Source organism: Argentina anserina, chromosome 6 (assembly GCF_933775445.1).
Source record: "Argentina anserina chromosome 6, drPotAnse1.1, whole genome shotgun sequence".
NCBI lineage: Eukaryota > Viridiplantae > Streptophyta > Magnoliopsida > Rosales > Rosaceae > Argentina > Argentina anserina.
Genome location: NC_065877.1, coordinates 36,506,906 through 36,529,902, shown reverse-complemented (window position 1 = coordinate 36,529,902; position 22,997 = coordinate 36,506,906). Strand labels below are relative to the sequence as shown.

The 22,997-nt window shown below is 38.3% G+C and overlaps 4 protein-coding genes across 5 annotated transcripts; 2 read left to right on the top strand and 2 right to left on the bottom strand.

Annotated features, from left to right (window-relative positions):
- Window positions 1-105: 105 nt before the first annotated feature.
- Window positions 106-2,394, bottom strand: LOC126797463 (glyceraldehyde-3-phosphate dehydrogenase, cytosolic-like). Its single transcript, XM_050524088.1, has 11 exons — window positions 2,367-2,394; window positions 2,180-2,280; window positions 1,849-1,967; window positions 1,635-1,734; window positions 1,390-1,536; window positions 1,252-1,312; window positions 932-1,050; window positions 710-852; window positions 507-590; window positions 260-349; window positions 106-181 (listed from the first exon to the last, which is right to left on the bottom strand). Exons 1-11 carry the CDS (start codon window positions 2,392-2,394, stop codon window positions 106-108), a joined length of 1,068 nt encoding a protein of 355 aa, XP_050380045.1.
- A 1,015-nt stretch (window positions 2,395-3,409) lies between these two features.
- On the bottom strand, window positions 3,410-5,743 carry LOC126800474 (trihelix transcription factor GT-1-like). Its single transcript, XM_050527845.1, has 5 exons — window positions 5,134-5,743; window positions 5,001-5,039; window positions 4,717-4,848; window positions 3,954-4,181; window positions 3,410-3,862 (listed from the first exon to the last, which is right to left on the bottom strand). The coding sequence occupies exons 1-5, from the start codon at window positions 5,657-5,659 to the stop codon at window positions 3,645-3,647; spliced, it is 1,143 nt and encodes a 380-aa protein (XP_050383802.1). The 5' UTR covers window positions 5,660-5,743; the 3' UTR covers window positions 3,410-3,644.
- Window positions 5,744-7,061: 1,318 nt separating this feature from the next.
- Window positions 7,062-11,949, top strand: LOC126798441 (glucose-6-phosphate 1-dehydrogenase 6, cytoplasmic). Its single transcript, XM_050525408.1, has 16 exons — window positions 7,062-7,222; window positions 7,578-7,781; window positions 7,895-7,980; window positions 8,075-8,135; window positions 8,213-8,399; window positions 8,543-8,700; window positions 8,788-8,856; window positions 8,956-9,014; window positions 9,233-9,269; window positions 9,564-9,635; window positions 9,792-9,939; window positions 10,027-10,122; window positions 10,457-10,527; window positions 11,100-11,215; window positions 11,392-11,437; window positions 11,523-11,949. The coding sequence occupies exons 2-16, from the start codon at window positions 7,614-7,616 to the stop codon at window positions 11,688-11,690; spliced, it is 1,542 nt and encodes a 513-aa protein (XP_050381365.1). The 5' UTR covers window positions 7,062-7,222; window positions 7,578-7,613; the 3' UTR covers window positions 11,691-11,949.
- Window positions 11,950-16,058: 4,109 nt separating this feature from the next.
- Window positions 16,059-19,509, top strand: LOC126798476 (F-box protein SKIP14). 2 transcript variants are annotated; one of them, XR_007672523.1, is made up of 3 exons: window positions 16,059-17,445; window positions 18,177-18,957; window positions 18,991-19,509. XR_007672523.1 is itself a non-coding variant. In XM_050525457.1 (2 exons), exons 1-2 carry the CDS (start codon window positions 16,510-16,512, stop codon window positions 18,729-18,731), a joined length of 1,491 nt encoding a protein of 496 aa, XP_050381414.1. In that variant the 5' UTR covers window positions 16,059-16,509; the 3' UTR covers window positions 18,732-19,509. The 2 variants fall into 2 exon arrangements, 1 of the variants encoding a protein (XP_050381414.1); XM_050525457.1 differs by having other exon boundaries at window positions 18,177-19,509.
- The last annotated feature ends 3,488 nt before the right edge of the window (window positions 19,510-22,997 follow it).

The following is a 22,997-nucleotide window of genomic DNA, read 5'->3' as shown; positions in this document are numbered from 1 at the left end:
AAACTGGTAAGACGGAATTAATCTCAATACTGTCAAATCCAAAACTGCAGGAGCAGTGCTGCTAGTTTTACTTTCTGCATTGAAAGGGTTTATAACATCCTGAGGTCAAGGATTAGCTGCCTGATCACTTTCATCTTGGCTAACAGAGGCCATGTGACAGATCAAGTCTATAACTCGTGAGCTGCAAAGTGTATTACACTGTTTTTAGTATCACACAAAGATGTCGAAGAAACCCAGATTACATAATGAAGGTACTTACCTATAAGCCCATTCGTTGTCATACCAAGAGACGAGCTTTACAAAGTTGTCATTCAGAGCAATTCCAGCCTTGGCATCGAAAATGCTGGACCTGCAACATAACATATGGTGCACTCACTGAGAAATAGCTCTTGCAATCGGCATGAAAAAGGTCGAAAACAAAGGCACACGACTAGGAACTACTGAAAATCGAGGCGACGCTATATTCGTCGGATACATATAAGTGATGGATCCATGTATATCCTCACCTATTGTCACCTAAAAAGTCACTGGACACAACATCATCATCTGTGTATCCAAGGATTCCTTTCAGGCTTCCCTCAGATTCTGTCCTGCATTTTGTTTCCGCAAAAGCAGATCATCAAAGGCGTGTAGGTTATATCACCAAACAGAATAGCCTGTCTAATAGATGAAACTTAGACCCCAGAAATCATTACATCCCAATCCTTACTTGATCGCATTTTTTATCTCATCATAAGTTGCCTGTTTCTCAAGTCTCAAGGTGAGGTCAACCACAGAAACATCAACAGTGGGAATGCAGAAGGCCATTCCTGTCAGCTTCCCATCTAGTGCCGGCAGCACTTTACCAACAGCCTACAATGATCAAATCACAGCTCTGAATCTCAACGTTCCCAAAAATTTGATGAAAGAAAATTAGACAAGTAGCACAGACCGGAAGGTCTAGCTGGATATCATTCCTAGAAGTATTGGAACTAGGAATGATGTTGCGCCCAACAGCTCTACCGACTCTCCAGTCTCTCTGACAATGTGCATCAACAACCTTTTGAAGACCTGCATTGCATCGAAAAATAGTTAACCAACAATCCCATTACAGGGCTAGCTTAAGTTCTGGTGAAATAAGCACATATACAGTACATGATAACATGAACTCAAGCAAGCCTCATATTTCTCAATTTGGGATTCTACTCTCACAAATATCGATAACAGGCGAACCCCTTAACTGGGATGAATGCATTTTACATATATACTGACCAGCAATAGAATGAACCGTAGTCATTAGACCTTCCACAAGACCGAATTTCTCATGGATAACCTGTCAGGATCGATATGTAGCTTTACTCAGTTAACCATTTAACCAAGCTAATTACCAATATGAAACTAAGATGGTACCTTTGCCAATGGAGCAATACAGTTGATAGCGCAGCTTGCACTGGAAACAATTTTAAGGTCTGGAGTGTACTCCTTTTCATTTACGCCTACAACGAACATAGGAGCATCGCTACTTGGAGCTGTAATAACAACCTTCCTTGCACCATACTGTATGTATATAAAGAAAATTACATGCATGCATTTCATTAAATAGCAAACGAAAACTCCTTAAGTCAAAACCATTAACATCAAAGTTCATCGATCACCTTCATATGGAGAGCAGCTCTGTCGTAATCTGTCATAACGCCGGAGGCCTCAACCACATAATCAACGCCAATCTCTTCATAAGGGATGTACGAGGGATCCCTAGTTAATTAAACATACAGGAAACTCTGTATTTCAGTACATACTCTTGTTGGGTAAACATAGGATCGTGTAGAGGTCTAATTGGTAATGAAGTCGGTGTATAACTACATATACCTTCCCTTAAAAACTCTAACTGGGTGGTCACCAAAGAGAATGGTATTATCATCCTTAAGCGTAACTTCATGGTGGTTCTTCCACTTCCCGTGAACACTATCGTACTTAAACATGTAGATCTGCGTGGTGTACAGATACGTACAATCCGATAAGAGATAAGTCCGATGCCGGCGATGTGTATGACATGCGTACATTTACATACCGATACAAGAATACCTTCATGACACTAATCTTACTCATCGAATAATATTATATTATCTAAGCCTTCTAAGGAGACTAAACTTTGGCCGGACTACATACAGACATATGATTTCGAAAATTGTGTACATACCATATACTTTGAGTTGATTTGAGAATCATTTATAGAGACGATTTCGATATCATCTCTTTCTAGAGCAACCCTAGTCACCATGCGGCCGATTCTTCCAAATCCTTCACCACATAACATCAGATCAGGACCATTTGATGTAGTGCATGCAAATAAAACTACAATGAAGAAATACAACATGTGATAATACCGTTTATGGCAATCCTGATCTTGGCCATGAGGAATGCTGCAACGTATGGAACATGCGAAGATGGTGAAACTGAAAAATGCTTTGAGATTATAGAAGATGAAGTATGAAAGACAATGAGTTGTATATATGTATGAGTGTGAGATCACCATAGACGGGACCTTTGGCGAACAAAGTGGGAGATGCACTATCACTTTTACCCTATACTCTAGTGAGGTGGCATGTACGCCGTTCCATTCGAACAAAGATGAATTGGTAAACAGTGATCAACTACGAAGGAGATAAAGAAAATTTGTATTAATTCCTAATTCTTTCTACACAGAAATATTGATAATTAAGTATGCACATTTTGCATCGAGCTAGACTCATGCACTTGGTTCTCATAAAGCGTTTAAACTATCCATATTACTTCACATCACACATAATTGATTCATAAAAAAAAATTGCACTAAAACTCGCTAGAATCAAAAACCTTAACGGGCTTATCACCAAAGAAAATCGTGGTTTCATCCTCAACCTTAAGCTCGCCATGCTTACGCTGCCCATGAACATTGTCGTACTTAAGCATGTAGCTCTGAGAACATGAGATTTACCCCTTTATATATCGACAATAGAGGACGGTTTAGGGGATGTTATGTAGGCATGCGATTCGGCGAGATGTTTGCTGAATTGCTTCAAAGTGGTAAAGACAGGGACACTTGAATCGTTTAGTTAACTGGGTTCTACCGTTCTACATACACATACCATGTCATCAGCAGTTAAGAAAGGATCGTTTATGGCAATGAGTTCAATGTCGTCCGAGGCAAGGCAACTCTGGCCACCAACCGGTCAATCCCAATCCTTCATTCATAACATAATCTCTGATCAAATCAAATTACATGATCCTGATACTGAACAAGTGACACCAACCAATACCAATGATGCCAACCATGATCTTTGCAATGGGTAATAACTAGCAACTAATAACGTATTACGTATGTGCTTCTTAATCTAAACAGAGTAAAATAGTGAGGACCCCATGTGTTTGTGATCCAGATGAGGATCACTGCTCAATTTGAGAGATGAATCGATTAAAATGGAAAGTAAAAGAGAGGATAGAACAGACCTAAAAAGATGGGCGTCCTGTGGTATGTACATCAGTTTTATACAATGCTAACTCAGATGACTGTCACTTGGCTTTTACAGTTTTACATCATGAATCAACAGCCTTCTTACATGTGGTTTAGGATTGGTAACAAGAAAAGGAGGAAGACAGATCCAACTGTATGAGTTGTATGAGTATCATAGTGGAAGTCTCACCCCCTGATACATTGCACCAGACTGAAGATCATCTAAAGTATCAATGCGTCTGTAGCCACTTAATTCTCTTAAATCCCTTAAACCAATCAAGCCGCGACGTGTAAGGAAGTCCCGAAAGTCATCCTCAGTGTAGAATGTTATTTCTTCAGTGCGAACTATACGGTCAGATTCATCACAGAGGCAAAGTTTTATAGTTACTCCTGCCACAGGAAGCATAAAGCTGCTTACCAAATATACAGTACACCAAAATCGTTATTCCATAATTAATAGAAATGAAACTGTGTAGGATACCTTCATCAAGGTGGAGAGTGTAATTTCCCAAAGGCATATCCCTATCAAGACTCCGCACAACCTGATACTCATCCTCCAACCAAAATGCTCGCTTAGTTCTTATTCTGAATGCAGATTTGATTGCCTCCTTAATGGCATCAGCAGTTCCATCAATACCAATTCTTCTGTTGTATTCTCCCAACTTCACAGTTATAATCCTCCCACAATAAGATGAGTGTCCCTCCCCTCCTGCCAAAAAACAATCACAAGCTTCAATCAATTTGTAAATTCGGACTTTAATAAGATGTATGTAAAGATTTTGGTTGTCGTTTTATTTCCAGAAGATGTAACGTCAGATTGTGAGAAAGCTTATAGTGGAAGTGCCATCATGCAAGAGATTGATAGTGACAGAGAACTCCACTAATATGGTATAAGGTAAATGGACACAATAACAAAAGTGAAGCTCCTTAAAAAAAACAACGAGTATCATCAGGAATATACCTTTCTTTGGTATCAATACTAAATAAGAATGCAACATGCTAGTATGATAACAAATATACGCAAAGTACGCTAGCAATTCAATGTAGTTATGCAGTCATCTAAATTGCAACTTTTCGGGTGAAGGCAGCTTAAATACAATTGAAGGCAGATAGATATACGTATATAGTACAAACATTTCCACTACCAATTATAGCAGCATGACGACAACTCAATAACTCAAATTCTTACAGCATTACTTATCCTACTTATTTGGCATTGCAATTCTAGTCACAAAAAAGCTCACCATTCTCAGGGCCTTCCCTCCAATTCCACGGAGGAACCTCATTTGCTGCCACTCCATCACCCGCAGTAATCGCCAGAGGATCGCCATCATGATCCAACTGCCTCTCCAAGTCCACTGCTGTCCGGTCAGCAGCTATAAACACACACACACACACACACGCACAAAACAAAACAAAACGCTCTTACAAATTGCAGCAACCAAGCACATTGCAGCAAAACACAAGACAAAACTAAATGCTTATCAAAACAAAACATCCAAAAAAGCGAAGACAAACTCATACATACCTTCCATAGGTCCAAATGGAATGCTAGCATCCTCCAGACCTGCAAAAATCCAATGTCAGCCAACCATCACTCAATGCAAAGAAGATTAATTGAGAAGCTTGACTACAAAATCCGCTGTTGTCTTGACACTCACTCTTATCAGAGAAACGTATAAAAGCTTCGAGCTTCGCAGGCGAATTAGGCCTCTTATTATAACCAGAAACACCATTATCATTTCCACCAATATTGCCACCACTATTATGGCTAGTCCTATCCCTAAGCAACTCATGTAAGTCTTCATAGTACGACATCTTAGCAGACCTACTCCCCACTTTAACTTGATGTCTTGCCTTCTTGAACTCCTTAAGTAAGTTCCTCCACTTGTCCGTACACATGGTGGGGCTTCTGTCGAACCCTTTGTCTCTCATCTTGGCCGAGATCTGCTCCCAAAGATGCTTGTTCGACTTCGACGTGTTGAAGAGGCCGTCGACCTCGCGGCGGAAGCTGATCAGGCTGCGGGTCTCTTCCTGGACCCAAGTCTCGGCGCGCTTCTTGGGGACGCCCTCGCCGCCGCTGCTGGTGTTGGCTGCGGGGGCGTAGACGACGTCCATCATGAGGTCGCGGTCGGGGGAGGAGGACTTGTAGAAGTCGATTGGGTGGGGCTTTTCCGAGATGTACATGGCGGGCTGTGATTGGTCGGAAGTTTTGGGGGAATGGCATGTGAGTGTAGAGGAGGAGGAAGACGAAAGGGGAAAGGAGGAGGAAGATGGAGTTTGCAGAGTGGACTGTTTGGGAAGTAATAAGTGTTTTTTTTTTACTTTTTTGACGACGTAGATCAATAAGTTTTGGAATAATTACTACTAGTAGAGGTAGAAGAAGTGAACTATGATCTATGAATTGGGGATCTTTTATGGCTCAACCGCCAAAATCTTGTTCGCGTCGTATTCGGACTAGTCAACCGCCAAAATCTTGTTCGCGTCGTATTCGGACTAGTCTATTTATTTATCGTGTTGAATTCGTGTCGGCCCATTTGCTTAAATATGAAACCGGCCCACGGCCCAAGCTCATTAACATTATATGACACAATTAAAATAAAAAATATTATGTACTTTAAATATTTATTTTATATAACTATTTAGAGTAGTAAAATAAATAAAATACTAAAACACATTTCATAATCTTATTTTTAAAACGTTACGTATCTCAAAATAATGACGTTTTATCCACTATTTTGATAATATTTGTGAAATATTATAGTTAAAATAATGAAATAATCAATATATTTTAATTTAAAAAGTATAATATTCAAGTTTAATAATGATAATTGTTTAAATATTGATATAAATAATATAAAATTATGTGTTTAACGGGCCGACCCATGAATTTATCGTGCTCGGGTCGTGTCGGGTTAAGAACGAACTCGGGCTGTGCTGAACCCATAAGCTAAAATATCTCGGTCCGGCCCGACCCATTACAATAACGGGCTCGAACAAGGCCGGGCTGCTAATGGGCTCAGACAAAAAGTATGATAATATATATAACCCAAATATTATCATAAATTTTTGTTTTCAGCCAAACCTATCATAAAATCCTCCTGGCTCCGCCTCACTAGGGTGGGGAGCGTACGCCAATTCCTTTGAGCAATTATGAGTTCTTCTCTCTTTGTTAGTCAATGTAGTTCGTGGTTCATGATTAAGTTTCTTTAATATGAAATTGAATCAATTAGGTGGGTTGGTTGGTGATGTGGGTTGATGGTCGGGTTCCATCTTTTGTTTTTCCCATTCGTTTTAGAAACATAATTTGGAAATTATGTCCCCTAAAAATAATAATTTGGAAATTATGCAATAAAACAATCAATGTACATAACCACATAATCAATAATAAGGAACATGGCATGATGTATATCACTAATGTTTGTAGTTCTGCAGGTTAATTCCTGCTTTTAACTTTTAACTCACCAAATGGGGGTAAATATCTTTCTAAATAAAGAGAAAATATAAGAGTGACACACACCCATTTGGTGATCTTACCAAGAAAAAATATCAAAATGTCGTCGTCGTCAAAGTTAGGCGGCTTCTCTCTCACAACTACAAAAGCTCAACTTCCCCACCCACCAACCTCCCTCCTCCTCCACCTGATTCTTACTTACTCACACTCATTTCCTCCATAACTATCTACTTCTGACTTCGCTTCCCACTCTCTCTCTCCGCTTCCCGAAATTCGATCGCCCTCTGCTCAATCCGGTACGTTATTCTCCCTCAATTTCTCACTACGCATGCTATTCTTCTTATTCGATTCGATCGCGTTTTTACGTCACGCAATTCCCTCGATTCTCTCAATCCGTCCCGAATATCTCGCTCGCTTTTTTCGGTTCAATTCTGTTAGATTCTGAAAGCGGTGGAGTTTCTTTACTTCTTGTGGTAGTTGAGTTTCTGGTGGTTGTTGGTGTTTTTTTGTTGTTGTGTAAAATATAAAGTTAGTCAGATGATCAGTGGAAGAGTGATGATGGTTTAGTCAATATTTAGTTGATATTTCTTTTGCGAAATCTTGTGATCATATATAGTGGTGGTGATGGTGTCATTGACTTTGTGTGTACAGATCAGACTGAGGTTTAGCTTCTGAGAGAGAAAAAAAATGGGATCAGGAGCATGGAAAATTGAGAAAAGAGATGATTTTAGAAGCGACTCGTTTAAGGAGGATAATGTGCTTGAGAATGGCTCCCTGTCGATTATCGTCCTCGGCGCATCCGGTGATCTTGCCAAGAAGAAGACTTTTCCTGCGCTGTTCCACCTTTTTAAGCAGGTTTTTGTTTGATCATGAACATTGTGTGACACGCTAGTACCTGCTGCTGTTATTTGATTTGGAATTTAGAGTTTGTTAGTGACTTTTGAGTTTTGTTGCTGGTTGTTGTTTAGGGGTTTCTGAATCCGAATGAAGTTCACATTTTCGGATATGCTAGGACTAAGATTTCTGATGAGGAGCTAAGGAACCGCATACGTGGGTGAGCTTTCTCTTGCTTATCACTTCCACAGATGGTATATGACTTATATCAAATGAATGAAATGATGGATATTGATGATTGGTGTTAACTGCAGCTATCTTATTCAAGGAGCTTCGTCCAAGGAATCGGGGGAAGTAACCAAATTTTTGCAACTGGTTAGTGCCTTATGCTGGCGCCTTGTAATTCCATCCATATTTTAGATATTGAGCTTGTTTGATAATTGTGTTTGCAGATCAAATATGTGAGTGGTTCTTATGATGGGGAGGAGGGTTTTCGGCTGCTTGATAAGGAAATTGCAGTCCATGAAGTCTCCAAAAATAGTGCAGATGGATCGTCTCGCAGGCTCTTTTATCTTGCACTTCCTCCATCAGTATACCCATCTGTGTGTGGGATGATCAAGAACTATTGCATGAATAAATGTAAGTCTTTTAGAATTCTATTTGGTTTATATTTCTCATGGTGTATTACTGTAGACATTTAGAATAAACTTTTTATTTCCACACTATCCTGAATGAAATTACTGTAGTATAACATTAACATATCATTGATGTCATCATTACAGCTGATCTTGGGGGATGGACTCGTATTGTTGTTGAAAAGCCTTTTGGCAAGGATTTGGAATCTGCGGAAAAACTCAGTAACCAGATTGGACAGTTGTTTGATGAATCACAAATTTACCGTATTGATCACTATCTGGGAAAGGAATTAGTGCAGAATTTGGTAATATTATAGTTCTGTCGACCTGCTTAGTATATGATTATTGATCATCATGAAATCAGCTTATTTTATTCTTGTGTAAATTTACAGTTGGTACTTCGGTTTGCAAATAGATTCTTTTTGCCCCTTTGGAACCGAGACAACATAGAGAATGTACAGGTGAGAATCCTTCTGTGTGGAAGAGTGAGTGTTGGTAGAAAATTGATATTGTATATTACTGGGATACTTCCAAACATTGACAATATATTGTTTTTGCAGATTGTGTTCAGGGAGGATTTCGGAACTGATGGTCGTGGTGGATATTTTGATGAATATGGGTATGTTTCATGAATACTAATGTGCAAAATTGTTCTTTGAAAAGTGTCTGAAACAAAAAATAATGGCTGCGTCGGTATTTATTTTACAAAGAAATCCTATTTACTGATGGCTTCTGGAATAGATATCGATGAATATTCTCTCTGTTGTAAAAAAAAAAAAACAACAGAAAATACATCTAAAAGTGTCGATTGATCGGTTTTGGTTTGTTTCTACGCAGAATTATTCGCGATATCATTCAAAATCATCTATTGCAGGTAAGATCTTAATACTAGTGTGACCATATATTATAAAAACTTTAAATAAACCATCATTAGTTTTGAAACCCCAATTTTGAAATCAGACTGAGCATCAATTATTTCACTTGTGGTCTTGTTTAGTCTCTCATATGCTTTTGACTAGAGCTTATATAAACTAGGTGCAGTATATTTATTTTGCAACATCTCCGAATTGTGATGCATCAGAACATTCACCAGACTCCCCTCCCAATTTGCCTCTCAATACAAGGAAAAAGAATTTTAATAATAATTTTTAATAATTTTCTTATGCAGGTTCTTTGTTTGGTCGCCATGGAAAAACCTGTTTCCCTTAAACCTGAGCATATACGGGATGAGAAAGTCAAGGTGCGTGTTCCCAGAATACTTATTAAGTGGTTTACAGAAGAAATATAATCAATTTGAAATGTGCTCTTCACATACAACCGCTGTTCTTTCATTATGTACTGTGAGTTCCAAACTTTCCATCTTGTACTTTTTGTTGATTAATGAATCAAAATGTAGGTTCTGCAATCGGTACTTCCAATTGACGACGATGAAGTTGTTCTTGGACAATATGATGGGTATACAGATGATCCAACTGTTCCTGACCACTCAAACACTCCAACTTTCTCAACTGTGGTTCTGCGTATACATAATGAAAGATGGGAAGGTATGATACCCTGGAAAAGAAAAATATTAAATTTTATGGGACTATGAATCCATTCTCTTCTCTCACTACCAAGACCATCTTTTATAGGTGTTCCATTCATACTAAAGGCTGGAAAAGCATTGAATTCAAGAAAGGCAGAAATAAGGGTTCAGTTTAAGGATGTTCCTGGTGACATATTCAAATGTAAGGCACTGGTCCTTTGCTATTCTGAGAGTCTGACCAACGTAGTTTAAACATAGTGGTCCATCAATTGCATACTATCATGTTCAAAAATAGCTAAAACCCAATTGTATAGCAGTCTCTTCAAAATAATAGATTTTATACTTTGATATTCTTGCCAGTCTTCCTTTACTTAAAATTTTTGCAATCGAAGTGTAGTTTCATGAATGCCTGATGTGAATAATTTGTGTTAAAGTTATTAATAGTCGAGACACTGTAGATCATTGTTTCGTGATGCTTTATATCATTCAATGTATTATTGTTGTTGTTAGTTTTTGACTAGTATCTCATTATTTAGGTAAAAAACAAGGGAGGAATGAGTTCGTAATACGCTTGCAACCTTCAGAAGCAATGTACATGAAACTTACGGTATGTGTTCACTATTGAGTCTAGTAACAATATATTTAAGCTGATATTTCCCAAGGTTCATGTGCATATGTTGTTGAACAATTGTAGTAGTATGAGGCAGAAATTTCTGTTTTTCCACATCAGTTGCAAATATCTTTGGGAATACAACTTACATTCATGTCTATGGTAGCCCTGTTAATTGATTGCAATTTTTCTGATATCCCCTGTTTACTGATTACCACATTTGTTTCTATTTCAATTGCCCGAGTTAATATCCATATGCCAAACTGAAGAAGCCTGCCATTTCTTGTATGAATGGAATCTATATCATAAATGTGTTTGGTTTCCCATTAAGTTGCTTGTCACTTTAGAGAAAGTTTTTGCCATCCTTTGGATTGCAATTAGAGTCCCCAATCATCATCATGTTCACTATAGGTCAATGTCTATTATGCAGGTCAATATCATATACAGTATGTGTATGTTTTCCCGTGAAGTTGCATTTCACTTTAGAGAAATTTTTTGCCATACTTTGGATTGCAATTAGAGTCTCCAATCTTCATCATGTTCACTCTAGGTGGATGTCGATTTTGCAGGTCAAGCAGCCTGGACTAGAGATGTCAACTGTCCAAAGTGAATTGGACTTGTCGTATGGGCAACGCTATCAAGGGGTGGCAATCCCAGAGGCTTATGAACGCCTAATTCTTGACACGTATGCCATCTGCCCTTTATATTGTAGGATTGTAGCTTTACCTATATGCTGCCTTCATTTTAGTCTGAGTTATATAAATATTGAAATCCAGTGAACACAGACCCACAGAAAATAGATTTATATAACCTAATGGTAATTATTCAACCTTTTATTAATATATGGGAATTCGCTTGCAGAATAAAAGGAGATCAACAGCATTTTGTACGCAGAGATGAGTTGAAGGTAAACCACATTATTGATTGTACCCTTATTATCTTGGCACACTAGCCATATACTGTGTTGAATAATTTGTTGTGTTAATCATCAGGCGGCCTGGGAAATCTTCACACCTCTTCTGCACAGAATTGACAACGGTGAGCTAAAGCCGCTTCCTTACCAACCAGGCAGTCGGGGTCCTGCAGCAGCAGATGCACTGCTAGAGAAAGCAGGTTATGTACAAACACATGGCTATATATGGATCCCTCCCACCTTGTAAATCTGCTGTCCTGTCGTTCTTTCCAGCTCTGGCTTCCACATATACAGTGTCATAAATTTGTGGTTCTTTTAATTGCAAACTTAATAAGCTAAAAAATGCAGAATAATTAAGTGAGGGATTGTGTAATAGATTGAGTCATCATGAGTAGTAAGTGTTGCTTGTGGTTCATCCCAGTTGGACGGAGCAAGTTGCTTTCTTAGTTTGTTGTAACCTATCCTCAAATTTTCGCGAAGTAATGGAGTATAACCCCAGTCTTGTACCTTTGTCAAATATCAAAGAATCAAAGATACCCCCATCTTGTACCTTTCTCAAAGGTCAAATACTGCCGTTTGATGCCATTCTTCGTCAAGTATTTAGCTTCCCTTTTTTATTCTTTGTTCTAGGAGGATTGTGGGAAACTGCATTGCTAGGGGGTGTCAAATCCGGCAGTGTCTAACAAGATTAAAGAGTTTCTGCAGCTTGGAAGGCAATTGTTGAATAAATGTGCGGTGGATTACACGGCAGTGTTGGAGAAGTCTGGTATGACTAAGTGACGTATTTTGGTGCGAACGTTGTAAAGGTCTTGATAGCTTGGAATAAAGAGGTGGGCGAAGGTTGCCTTTTGTGGAGTGGCATTTAGAACATTATGGCAAATCATGCACATTAGATAAGGTTCTTCATTCATTGACATTTTCGACTTCCAGGGTGACCGAGGATCCAGATGTTATGGACGGATCAAGACCCGGGTTTGAAAAGGGGGGGGGGGGGTCTCAGCTCTGAAGACAGAAGGGATTGAGGAGGTTGCTAAGAACAAGCAACTATTGAATGTGCAACTCAAAGAAACGTGGAGGGTTGTTGATGTGTGATGTGACAGAGGCAGTGTTGTTTTAGTGGGAACTTGTGCGACAGGGTTTAAGGTATTGAGGTCTATTGTGGAACGGTGTTCGGTTAAAAACGAAGCGGGTAGTTTGAGATTGTCTGATGAGAAAGCGGGTCAGTTTTATGATGGAGAAGCTTGAGGGTCTGTTTGTCAAGTCTTTTAAGAGGTACCCAATATCATTTCAGTATGCCAAGTTTCATTTCAGTATGAAATCTTTAAGAGGTACCCAATGACCAAGTATGAAATCATTCCTAGACGTTAGAACTGAAAAGGAGAAAAAGCGAGGGTGAAGGACAGTGAAACTATGTCGAAACTTAGGCTAACAAATTAAGCGTTGAAACTTAAAAGTAGTGATCAGATAAACTGATAATTAAACACAAACAGTATGTATATGTATGATTCTGCAATGTTGGGGAATAAATTTTTTTAAATTATGATAGTAATTAACTAGGAACCTCTTTTAACCGAAACTTCTAGTGTTTGTTGAGTACCTTGGAATCTCTATAGGCCCCTTAAGAGGAGGCGTCGCAGACCTCCTATATCCCCCCCCCCCCCCCCCCCCAACACACACACACACTGTCCGCCAAGTAGATCCGACGGAGCTCTTCCTCTGAGTAATTTGGTATTGTTCTCGGCTGATACATATTAATGTCTTCATCACATTCAGTGGGAAAGATATGCAAATCGCGGCGCAATGATGGATGTCGATGAGCAGCACGACTATCCTGAGGCTAGAACCCTCCTGGAGTACTGGATGTCATCCACAACTCCACAAGTAAACCACACAGCTTACAAACCACCTCAACGATCGAACCTTTTTGTATGTTCCTTATCTTCTGACATGCATGTCATTAGAACCTGACCATTGTTCAAATGGCACAACCAACTCAAAGAGCTTACGGAGCCGGTCCTCTGACCAACTCTTGTCATCATCAAACTTATCTTCCTCTGGAGACTGGGATTCTTCATTTCTTCTTCTGTTGTTGTTTTTTGATTGAGATGTTCCATCGCTGCTGGTCTATATTACTATATGTATGTCTTGTTCGAACGGTGATCGAGCTTTTTCTTGGTCTCTATACGTACTGCTGCACTTTAGCGGGGGCTGAAACCCTAGGCCCTAGCTAGTAATGTTTGGAACTCTCGAGCATCACTTGATCTTTATAGTTTTAGCAGAATCTGATGTGATGAGAACACAGAATAATCCGCACATTGCGTATCTAGCATTGCAAACAAATGTGGATGTTTGGGCAGGCCTCCTCCAAGGATGATCTATTCCTGCCAGTCTTCCTCAGACCTGCATGAACAGCTTCACCAATTCATCTTACTAATATATCTTAAACGTTGCTCTCCTCTGCATGATCGAGCAGCGTTATTCCATGACCAACAAACAAGACTGATACGCAAGCAGTCCGACACCAACTCCAACTCTCTAAAATTGAATCCAAAAGCTCGTTGGGCAGTGCTGCCCCAATATGGAACACAGTTAACAATTTCAAGTACACTACATTGCATTATCAAACGGACAAAGTTCAATATAACAAATAAAGTAGAAATAAAAACATTCCTTGGGTACTTGCTACATACAAGCTTTGAGATTATTCCTCTGATGGACGACCCATTTACCACTCATCATCACCCGGAGGATCATAGTAAAGATCAGATTCAGAGTCTAGATGGCATGCATATTTCACCCAAGTGCCTTATTTTTATTGGATACACAATGTTTGTGATATTTGTAATATATATATCACAAACATTGGGTACATAAACTCCTCTTTATCGACTACACAGAAATTTCTATTCAGGAAAATCCCAAAAATGTTGTGAAACTCTTGTGTGCCTATATGCAGTGAAATTTCTCAGGACCATAATGAACTTGACTAATGAATTCCCAAAACTTCAAGGCAAAAACCCCTTGAGAGCATGCCAAGCAAATCTAGCTAAATGTTGAACAGGAATTGCTATTGTAATAAGTGCTGACTGCATTATTTTGGGAACCCGCAGGCTTTACTTCTATGTAATAAATGATCATAGTAACTTCATAATAGAGTACAATGATGATGTATTTGAAATAAATGGCAAACAAGCAATAAAGGAACTCAATCTGCATGAGAAAAACCTGACTGCAAGAATTTGGGACTGGAGTAAGTTATTGATGTCTCATCAGAAAGAGTAAACTGTTCTGTAGTACACTACTAGTGCAGTAGTGCTGCAATTTGAGTAATGAAGCCAAGAGTGCTAGCTCTTCCAAAAACTTCATATATGGCAAATATATATGTATAAGGTATTATTCTGCCATTAATCTTCATCCTAGCTCGTCAATTTTTCCCCAACCTGTCTGTCTGACTGTCTTCACTGCACTCTCTATCAGAAATGTGAAGCTTTATCTCAGAGAAGTCTATATGGGTCAGGTTGCAATGATAGCAAAACAGATAGACGGGAAGAGAAGATAATTAAAACCCACAGCTTGCTTAATAAATATCAGTGTTCTAAAAATCTCCGCCTAGGACCATCTAGGCGCTCGGAGACCCTTGACCGTTTCGATTTTGGGCCGATTAATCCCTGATTAATCATCTGGGCGCTGGTTTTTATCTGTCCGCCCGATTAACGCCTAGCGTTTTTTAGAACCTTGATAAATATGCATCCCAAACCGGATTAAGCATGCATATAGTAATCAGGTTGGCTTTCTCATTACGACCCTTCGTATATCAAATTTGTAAATGTGAGTATTCTTGTCGCATCCCAATGATACCATGCATGCAATAAGCAAGCTTCTTCTTAGCGCACCTTCAGTTGCTATGGGGCAGTTACTAGTGTCATGATCACTTTCCTTATTGCATACCATGTAAATAAGAAATAAATTCTTCTGGTTGTGTGGATGCGTCTAAAACCTCTTTTTGGTTAGTTTGTTGACGGGGCTTGTTAATTTATGTCGAAAATATTTGTTTTGGAAGATAAACTTATGTTAAGGCCCCCGGCCGATTCATGGTGAATTGGTGATACTTGTAGCGTATGGTTTATATCGTAGTACACTAAATTAGTTTTAACATCAATCAATGAATATGTTTTGTATATCTTTTGGTTTCTATAACTCTTTCCAAATTCCTTACAAAAAAAAACTCTTTCCAAATTAACTACTACCAAAATTAGCTTTTGAGTTTCGATTTAAATTTAAAAGTGAATGCAATTATGTCGGATTATCAAGCAATATTCGCAAATCGCAAGTAACTCAATATCCAACATCATGCGATTTTTTTTGTTTAATAAAACTCGATCTAATCAACCCGTTACATCTTTTTTGATTAGACAACTAATTAGCAACTCATATAGTCCATTATCTTTAGAGAAAGTAACTCCATAGCCGATTAGGAAATAAGAAAGACCCTAGAATTCAACTCAGTTCCAAAAAGGTTTCGATTTTGGGTGGAAATAAAACTAAATAATAAATCAGTAATTTATTGTGGAGGCAAAGTCCTTCTCTTGTAAGTTAATTAAAGAGGCCAAAGGAACAAGACCTTCTCTCCACGCGTCTATTCCCCAACCTTCACTCTAATTTTAGAACCCAAACTCTTCTTCACCTTCCAATGTTCTCATTGCGCTGGTTGGTTGGTTGATTTGGCTTTCCTCGCAAATTTCGGGTATACTTCTCTCAATCCTCTTTATATTAGAATTTGCTTCTCTGAATTGGACACTGTTGCATTGATTCAATTTCAACCCAAGTTTGGATTTTTATGCTGCTTCAGACTTTAAGAAATTATTGAGGGCTGCATTGTTTCAATTCCACCCCAAAGTTGAGTTTTTTATGGTTTTGCTACTTAGAAAAATTGAGGGCTGTATTGTTCCAGTTTCACCCAAGTTTGGATTTTTATGATTCTGGTGCTTAGAAACTTTGAGGGGATTTGTTGTTTCTGTTCTGGGTTTTGTTTTTCTGATTCGTAGCTGTCTGTTTGGGGCTTTAGGATGGCTTTGAATCTGTCTAGTGGCTCAGTTTTGCCCAAGTATTCTTCCCCAGAGCATAGTTTGTGTTCATCTGTTAGGTGCTCTGATGGGTATGTGAGGGATCAATGTAAAGAGAAGAGTCTGGATGGTGGTGCATCGAGTTCGAATTCGGATTTGAAGAAAAAGAAGAGTGCACTTTACAAGGGTGAGTTGGGTGGCTATTGTGAGCCATCTGTTGATGATATACTTGATAGGTTGCCTGTTGATCCCTTTGGGATGGATATGAGGTCTACTTTTACGGCGATTAGTGGTTGGCTTGAGGATTTTGAGAAGGGGTGTGAGTCTTATGGGTTTAGGGTGGATGAGCACAAGAAGAAGAAGGTGGTGGATGGTGGGTTGTTGGCTGGTCTGAATTGGGTTTGGGATAGTGCTGTGATATTTCAGCCGGAACTGAGTGAGGTGAGGTCTGATGGGATATCGATTCCATATGATAGCTTTGATGGGTTTGGGATCAGTGATGGGGGTTTTGTATTGGACGACAATGTGGAGGAGTTACTGGGTTTTGGCCATGTGGTGAACTTGGATGTTAGTTATGGAACTAAGGAACTATCAGTTGGAACTGTGGAAAGGCCGGAATGTAGCACAAATATTGTTGACAGTGAAGGGGCCGCTCCACATGATGCTATGTTCTATGCATTAAGTTATCTTGGTGTTCAGGATCTTCTTTCGGTTGAACAGGTTTGCAGGTCGTTAAATCATGCAGTCAAAAGTGACCCTCTTTTATGGAGGAGCATTAACATTGATTGGCCGTTGAATGAGAGGATCACCGATGATGCTCTTATATATATAACTAGCAGGGCTCAGGGTAATCTTCAAACCTTAAGTCTAGTGCATTGTGCATGGATCACCGATTTCGGGCTGCATCACATGTTTGACAGCAATCCAAGGCTGACAAAAGTAAGTATTCTATGTTTGAACAAATCATATCTCTTTTTTGTTTCTCTGATTTTGGATTTGTATACTCGTTCCATTTTCTTGGTATATTGAATACGAAACCCACCGTATTGTAGAATACAATGTCCTCAAATTATTTTTTTCGCTATACAAAGCATGAAGTTTGTATATTAGTCATTCTAACTTCTACCGCTTGCACTTCAAAATCATATTTCTGTTTTCCCCTTGATGACGGTTAACCAAACCTTGTGTGTCTGCTTCTCATTAAAATCAATATCTCATGCACCAGTTGTTATCAAAGTGAGGAACTATAAAACTTAAAGTTACTGTATATGATTTACTTTTTGAAACGAACTTTTCTATCATTCAGACAAGTATATGTTTGACTGTTTGAGGACTGTAATCCTTTGCAATGGATTTTTGTGATTTTAAATGGTTGGTAATTGTATGTTGTCTTGTTTCTCTAACTCCGGAAAAAATGGATGAAATAGGAAATCTGTGGATTTCTTCTATCCCCTTTCTAAAATACCAGTGATTCTGACAATTCATGCAGCTCTTGATGTTGCGTATCTTACTTTTTAGTCGTAACTTTTGTTTATTGATGAGTATTTTTATTGTTTATTATTTAGACTTAGTGCACGGATTCCTTCCACTTTTTCATATTGAAATTTGTAGGCTTTCATTGTACCTTATTTATGCGGTTAACTTCATTGTATTCTTCTTTCCCTATGCAGTTAAGTATTCCAGGATGTATAAAAATAAGTATTGAGAGCATCTTATCAAACTTAAGAACCTTGAAGTCCGCAGGCAAACCTGGAATAAAGCACTTGAGAATTGGAGGTCTGTCTGGTATAACAGACAAGCAGTATGAAGAGTTAACATGCTTGCTCAGTGAAGGTAACCATATTCAGGTTAAAGCCCCAAAACCACGGTATTTTCATGGCGGGCTATCGTATCTCTCTTGTGATGATGATTGTGCCATCGACATTGAAGCATGCCCCAGGTGCCAGAGACTGAGTTTAGTTTATGATTGCCCAGCAGAGAGTTGCCAAGGAAAACACCAGGAAGGTCAGATGTGCAGGGCTTGCATACTCTGCATAACTCGCTGTATTAGTTGTGGGTGCTGCCTTGGAGACTGTGATTATGTGGAGACATTTTGCCTACAGTTGCTTTGTTTGGAATGTTTGGAGAACCTACTCAGCTATCAAGAGAGACATGGAGAAAAAGATGCTCCGAAATATGCCATATTTTGTCAGGAGAGCAAATATGAATTTTGCCTTTTTGGTTAATGGGGAAGGACAATGCTGCATTTTGGTGTACTGTTGGTTCTGGTTTGGAATTTTGAAGGTTTTTTCTGTTCGGAAAATAAGCGGAAGCTTGGCTGAGGATTTTTATCACCATGAGGAAATTTTGTGAAGGAAAATGGAAAAGTGAAGATGATGAAATGAAAATTAATATAGAAAGAAAACAGAAGTGAGGAATCTTGCTGAAGGGAAAGTGAAAATAAAAGAGGTAGTAGTATCGACTATCGACACTTTGTGCTCGGAGCAGGTGATAATATCTAGATTGTGGTAGCGAGTGGTGACCAGTGGGTATGATTCTGACAGTTCATATGCGCTGAAGATGCCAGGATCCTATAAGAGAACTCTTGAACTGAAGTAAATTTCCAGTCAGGAATGCTGACCACATTAGTCATATCTATTGTTCACACGGTAAAGCATACACCAAATTTATTATATATGAATCTGTGTATTCTTCATGCTTACATGTTTGGAGTACAATGAAAGGACTGGCTTGATTAAACCTGTTGCTATATAAATGCAACCCTCAATTGACATGGTTCTTATATATTGCCGTGTAACAGTTAATATTATGTACTCGTTTGTGTGTGTAAACTGATTAGCAACTACTTCGATGAGGATAGGTGATCAGTCAGGTTTGGAATTGTTCCCTCCCTCCTGATGCACGAAAAATATTAGTTAGCCTGCATGCAGATATGATTCATATGTTGCATGTTAATTTGGTTTGAGGTTAAGGTTACGCCTAGCTATTTGTAATTTCTTTCACCTTCTTTATATATGAGATGCGTATGCAACAAACTAACAAGAAAGTATGAATTTCCTTTCTTTTGACAAGAACTCAATCATGTTCCACCCAGCATAATTACATTAGGCAGTTAGTACAAGGCTCAGCCAATGCGAGTACAAGGCTCAAACGATCGCAAGGATCATATGAATAAGAATCATATGAACATTAAGAGCACGAGAGAGAGACCAAAAAAAAATCAATCATTCATCTTCCTCTATTGACCTATCCAGAGAATTGGGAGACAACATTTGAACATTATGTATCCAAGGCTACAATTTCTGCCATTCCAATATTAAACACGCATGATTGCATAGTTGCGGCCATACATTGTAACAGAAATAAATTGGCTTTTATTAGACTCGGTAAGGACGCAAGATGGAGTTACAGTGATCAAAATAAGTTGGACAATTTTCGAGAGGTTGCTATTGTTCAAGAGACGTGCTATGCTCTTCGACGTCTTCGTTCTAGTAACGACCTCTGGTCTGTTGATGTTGCCACTGGGAACAGCTCTGAAACGAGAAAGGAATTGCGAGAGAATTTCTGCTCTAATCCAGTACGTGTGGCACCAAAAGTTAAACAAGATCGTCGAAAGTTAAGCTTTATGAAGTATCTCGTGGATTAAAGTCATTCAATTGGGGGGGACTCTTTTGATGGTTCGAAGGTACATCACTCACAAACCTGGCACACGTAAAACATCGGAATTTGAAGTATATGAATTAGAATTGCAATCTGAAGAGTTGATGTGGAAAAAGAAAAATGTCGCCTAAGGTGTTGCAATCTTCTTGGGGGATAACTCTTCAGTGTACGAATTGCATATAGTTCAACCGTAATTTTGTTTTTATTGTTGTGCGGAAGCGACCAACAATCTCACACACACGGGTCCAATAATGCCGACTATCCCCACTTTAATCACCCGGTGGAGTTCGGGTATGAGGTTTTTCACAAAAAACCTCGACATTAGTGTGTGTGGTAACAATTCTTATAACTTAAGAATGACTCTTCAAATTTTCTAATGTGGGATTCCAAATAGCTCAAATCTAAGCCAATTAATTTCCAACAATCTCCATCTTGGCGTGATTTGAGTCATCACCAATTGTCTCACGATCTGAATAGCTCCACCTCGACCACAAGCATCTTGTGACCCTAATCCAAATGAGAGCTCCACCAAATTCTACGAGCCACCAAGTCTCAAGCGTAACTTGGGCTCTGATACCAATTATTGTGCGGAAACGACCAACAATCTCATACACTGGTCCAATAATGCCGATACTCCCCCCATTTTAGCCACCCAGTGGAGTTCGGGTATGAGGTTTTCCACAAAAGATCTCGACATTAGTGTGTGTAGTAACAATCCTTATAACCCAAGAATGACTCTTCACTTTTTTCCAATGTGAGATTCCAAATTGCTCAAATTTAAGCCAATCAATTTCCAACATTTGTAAGATTTAAAATTGAAGAATATGAACCTGATGATTTTGGTGTGTATAACTTGGAAGATAAAAGTTTTCATGGATAATGTTGAAGATGAAATAAAAGTCTTCACATCTTTCCACATTGTTGAGGAGTACTAACAGATTATCGATTTGGGTATTGCCGAGGTTACAAATATAAAAAATCTCCTTTTATTTTGTTTGTTTAGTTACAACTTTATGTTTTTTTTTGTGAACATAAATTGTTATCTTTCTTTACTATCTTCCTATTTTTCTCTAGTCTCCACCCATATGTGAATCGAAAGTTTATGAACTCAGTTTGCTTATTTGAAAGCTCCTCATGCTACCTTCCATGCACTCGACTAAGATACTAGAGCTCTCGATTTGACTGAGAGATGAGTCATATTAGATTATTGAAGACTAAACATAAAATAAGTAAAACTCTTTCGTGTGAGAGTCCAACCCATTTTTCGTCTCAAATGTTTTACTGCATCTGGTACAAGGAAATCTTTTAGGCTCGGGCTCAGGTTCGGCCTCATGCTTGACAACAAGCATATAGTTGAGATACTCGAAGTCAAAGTTGAACTACTACTTGTAGTTCTCGCACTAAGCCATGAAAAATAAATAGCTAATTAGCTTTTTTATCATGAATATTAAAAGACATAGCTAAAAATGCATACTTTAATTACAATTTGAAATCTAATTTCTTACCCAATTCTTCTTCCCAAATGTTTTCTTATTTTCCCCATCTATATGAAATATGGGGATTCTGGACAACAAAACAAAACACTTGAAAAGGTTGGCAATCAGAAGATTCTTTAAGTAATTCCCAGATTTTGTATTGTTCTTCATTTATTGTATTCACGTTTAATGAGATTTAAAAAAAAAACACCTCAACTTCTTGTTACCATAGGCTAAAATTTCATTCTATATGTTCCCATGCCCAAACCAAAGGTGATTGTGATGCACTACAAACCAAAAGTTGAAGATTACAAAACAAAACAATTCAAGCTTATACCACAAAAGTGATCACGAATCCATATATGTACTGATAGATATATATTTTTTTAAACCTATGATTCAATGACATTTAATAGTAAATTGAAAGTACGATTAAGCATACCTACCAAAAGGATTCAGCACATAATCGTCTAGAAAGTTTGATTACGGCTCCTCATAGAGAGAAAACCAATTGATGCTCGTTGACACCCGAACTCTAATTGATGCGGAGAACCAATATACATTGGAGCTAGATTGATGGAGATCATGGAGAGAGTTAACTAAGAAGCACGCTTTCGTTAGACGTCAAAAAATATGTGTAACGTCTCGAGTTAAGTATGTAATTGTGATTACTAGCATCTCTTATTCACAACTTGAAGGCCTTCTTACAACTCTTAATTTAAGTTTTGGGGGTCACATTTTTTTTTTACAAAATAACAAAGAATGTCTTACCTTAATCAATCGAACGATGTGAGATATTGCGAAAATAAAAAGAAAAAAAAATAAAAAGAAAAAAAATACTACTCCATATTTTAAAAGCTTAATGTACGTTTTTATAAACTTAAATTTAATGTAAAATGTGTGAAAAACTTGTCATCTTGATCGTTATACTCATTGTTTTTAAAAGATCTGAAACAATTTTTCACTTCCAAATCAAGGACATAATTATTTTATCAAGCTTGCATACATTTCAAGTTTTAAGTTTGCCAAGGTCCTAGACTCCTAGTTCTAGAAGTCACACAAAAAGTGTCCAATGGGTACTCACGTGCCAATGGTGTGAGGCGGATAACTCATACATGCTTCTATATCAATACATGTGACCCCCCCCCAACCAATTCTTTCAGTCCATCTCCCTCACGTCATTTTTCTCTTTAGTTTCAGTCCAACTCTGCCAAGGTTTTAGCGATGGGAAACAAAATCACTGACGACTTATTATCCACCATCCAATCAATCATCGAAACGATACATCGATTTTATACTAAAAGAACAAAGGACAATACCAACAGTAGTAATCCAGTAGATCAAGTATATTTTTAA